General features: G+C 36.6%; 1 protein-coding gene across 1 annotated transcript; it reads right to left on the reverse strand.

Annotated features, from left to right (window-relative positions):
- Positions 1–551: 551 nt before the first annotated feature.
- On the reverse strand, positions 552–2,225 carry LOC132180821 (myb-related protein 306-like). The gene is made up of 3 exons (XM_059593788.1): positions 1,861–2,225; positions 1,625–1,754; positions 552–1,494 (listed from the first exon to the last, which is right to left on the reverse strand). The coding sequence occupies exons 1-3, from the start codon at positions 1,991–1,993 to the stop codon at positions 837–839; spliced, it is 921 nt and encodes a 306-aa protein (XP_059449771.1). The 5' UTR covers positions 1,994–2,225; the 3' UTR covers positions 552–836.
- Between the last annotated feature and the right edge of the window lie 446 nt (positions 2,226–2,671).

Raw genomic sequence — 2,671 nt, forward strand, 5'->3', positions numbered from 1 at the left:
AGAGAGAGAGAGTCTCAAGAATGCCAAGAGTATCCTGTGATCTAAGTTATTGTAATTGATTTCTCTTTATTGAAATCATATATCAATTATCAATTTGTTTAATGGGTTCCATCTCTTAATTAACTTGTCCAGCCAAAAATTGAACAAAAAACCAATTTAAGGAGCAACTATATATAATTTCTTATTTACTGAAATAATGTTAAATATTTATATTTAAGGAAAGCTATAAAATTCTCCCCCAAGTAGCTGGATATTTATTTTTCATTAACTTCATACAGAAGTCCCTGTCAGGCAATATTACTAATGTTATATCTACTCCAATAAACCATTATACTTGAGCAAGAGCTGCATATATAGTATCTCACTTTCTTACTCTTTGGCATGCACAAGTCAAAATTTTATTTTATTATTTTATTGCATCCAATTAAGGAAGAAAGACTCCTGTTCATATATAATGGAAGCGTGGCATTGTAGAAATAATGGAAGATAGATAGAAAGTCCAATCTGTTACACCTCCTAATTATTACAATTGTAATTATGATCTTTCAATATCCTAATTAGATTGCTCATATAAACCATTTCATTGGGAAGCGATACAAGACTAGAGATTTATTCTGGATCAAGACATTAATTTAACACAATAATTCGAAATTAATTTACACTTTTGTTCTAGCACTACAGTGGGAATTGAAACAGACTAGCTTCTGCCAAGGCAACTGTGAAATTCAAATATATAGTTCAATACCTAGAACAAAAAAGAAACCCCCAAAAGCCCAAAACACAAGATCGAATTCCATCTTAGAAAATATTAGCATGGTCATCTAATGTGATATCTATCACCAAGGAATTCTTTCCCCAGCACCTTCATCAAACAACCACTTCTCAAGCAGAGACAAGGGCACTAGGGCGCTAGAATCCGGCTTGCTTTCATCTTGGAAAAGGGTTGCCTCAGGTGACAAAGACTGTGATGTATCAGAATATGAAGACTCGAAAGACTCAAAACCGAACAGAGATTCAAATGCCTCGGATAGTTCAAGACCATTGTCGTTGTTTGCCTTATTGCTTGGAGTTCCCTCACTGGAAACAGAATCAGCCCTACTCATGTTGTTCAATGAATTTTGAGTGGTGGCTGGCTTTGGGGAATTTGTCTTCCAACCTTTGAGCAATCGGGCTATGTTTTCAGTGCTTGATGCATAGGTAGTTGAGGATTGAGCGCACCCATTAGAGGAGGGAGTCAATTGATGAGAGAGGCAGGTTGGTTTCTCAGGGGAGAGAGCCTCGCAAAGAGCTTTCTTCGCCATGTGGATGTCAGTTTGGAGCCTTCTCTCCCACTGACCTCTGGCCATTGGTTGTGAAGAAGCTGAAAACCCATCTCTGGAATGCCCTTCTTGCCCTGTTTGAAGCTTCTTCAGCTTCTTCTTCAAATGGGTGTTCCAATAGTTTTTAATATCATTATCTGTTCTTTGCGGGAGGTATGAAGCTATGGCAGCCCATCTGCACCACAATCGATTCAATTCAAAACACTTTCATAATAATTAACACTAACTAATTAACACAAATTTTCAAAAATGTAAATGGTAAATTAAGCAAAACATGATTTTGGGGGTGAGAGATTAATAATTACCTATTGCCCAAAAGTGCTTGAAGGTGGATTATTGTCTTCTCCTCATGATCTGTAAAGTTACCCCGTTTGATCCCTGGCCTGAGATAATTAGTCCATCTAAGTCTGCAACTCTTACTACATCTAAGCAACCCTGAAATCCCACATAGAAGAAATTAATAAAATGAATCTTTTATGTGCATTAATTTACCAAACCAAAACATGTTGCTCAAAAATAGGGAAAAAGAAAGAAATATAACCTGTATTGGTAGGAACAGCCCTCCAATTCCCGGGGCCATGTTCTTGAATAAAAGAGACTAATAAGATATCTTCTTCAGGAGTCCATGGTCCTTTCTTGACCCCCTCTTTGTCACAACAAGGAGGCCTGCCCATTTCAGCTTGTGTTTCCTTCTCTTTGAAAGTCTTTGTAAATTTCTTCAGATGCTAAACAAAAAAAAAAGGTCTTCTTCCTCTCCAGAAGTTGTTTACTTGTTTCTCGGATAAGCTAAGACAAGTGTCCAAGGCCGAGGATTGTTGGTCTGCATAAATAGAAGATGAGGCTAGGAAGAGGTGGGGGAAGACGCTGACCTAAAAGAAACAAAAAGGAAGCCAAGGAGTCAAAAGGTGACAGCAAGAGCATTTACTCGAGGGCAAGCCAAAGTCAGCTGTGACATTGCCTCTTCTGCCTCACAAAACCGCGTGGCATTCAATGTGGCTGCACTCTGGGGAAACCCTAAATCTGCTTTTACTCTCTAAACTCCACATGTCAAGAATAATATGTGTTAAAGCTGGCCCGTGAAAACCAAAACCTCTACCAACTTCTAAGCATTCACATTTTGTTACCAAATATTTTGCTGAAAAATACTTCTTTTTTTTCTTGTTTAACTACATACATTTGGCTTAGTACTTTCACTTTTTCAGTTAAATTTTTTATTTATTTTTATTATCCTCAAAAAAAAAAAAGAACTAGATTATTTTTTATTAATTTAATTTGTGTATCATTTGGCTACATGCATGCTCAACAACTAGTCAAATCATTAGCCAAAGAAACTAATTTTTTTTTTAAAAAAA

Source organism: Corylus avellana, chromosome ca5, assembly GCF_901000735.1.
Source record: "Corylus avellana chromosome ca5, CavTom2PMs-1.0".
Taxonomy (NCBI): domain Eukaryota; kingdom Viridiplantae; phylum Streptophyta; class Magnoliopsida; order Fagales; family Betulaceae; genus Corylus; species Corylus avellana.

Excerpts from the sequence above, each read along its gene's own strand:
- LOC132180821 (XM_059593788.1), bottom strand. The coding sequence starts at position 1,993 with ATGGGCAGGCCTCCTTGTTGTGACAAAGAGGGGGTCAAGAAAGGACCA. Across the intron at positions 1,755-1,860 it reads GGCTGTTCCTACCAATACAG|GGTTGCTTAGATGTAGTAAG; the intron begins GTTATATTTCTT and ends GTGGGATTTCAG. Across the intron at positions 1,495-1,624 it reads CAAGCACTTTTGGGCAATAG|ATGGGCTGCCATAGCTTCAT; the intron begins GTAATTATTAAT and ends ATTGTGGTGCAG.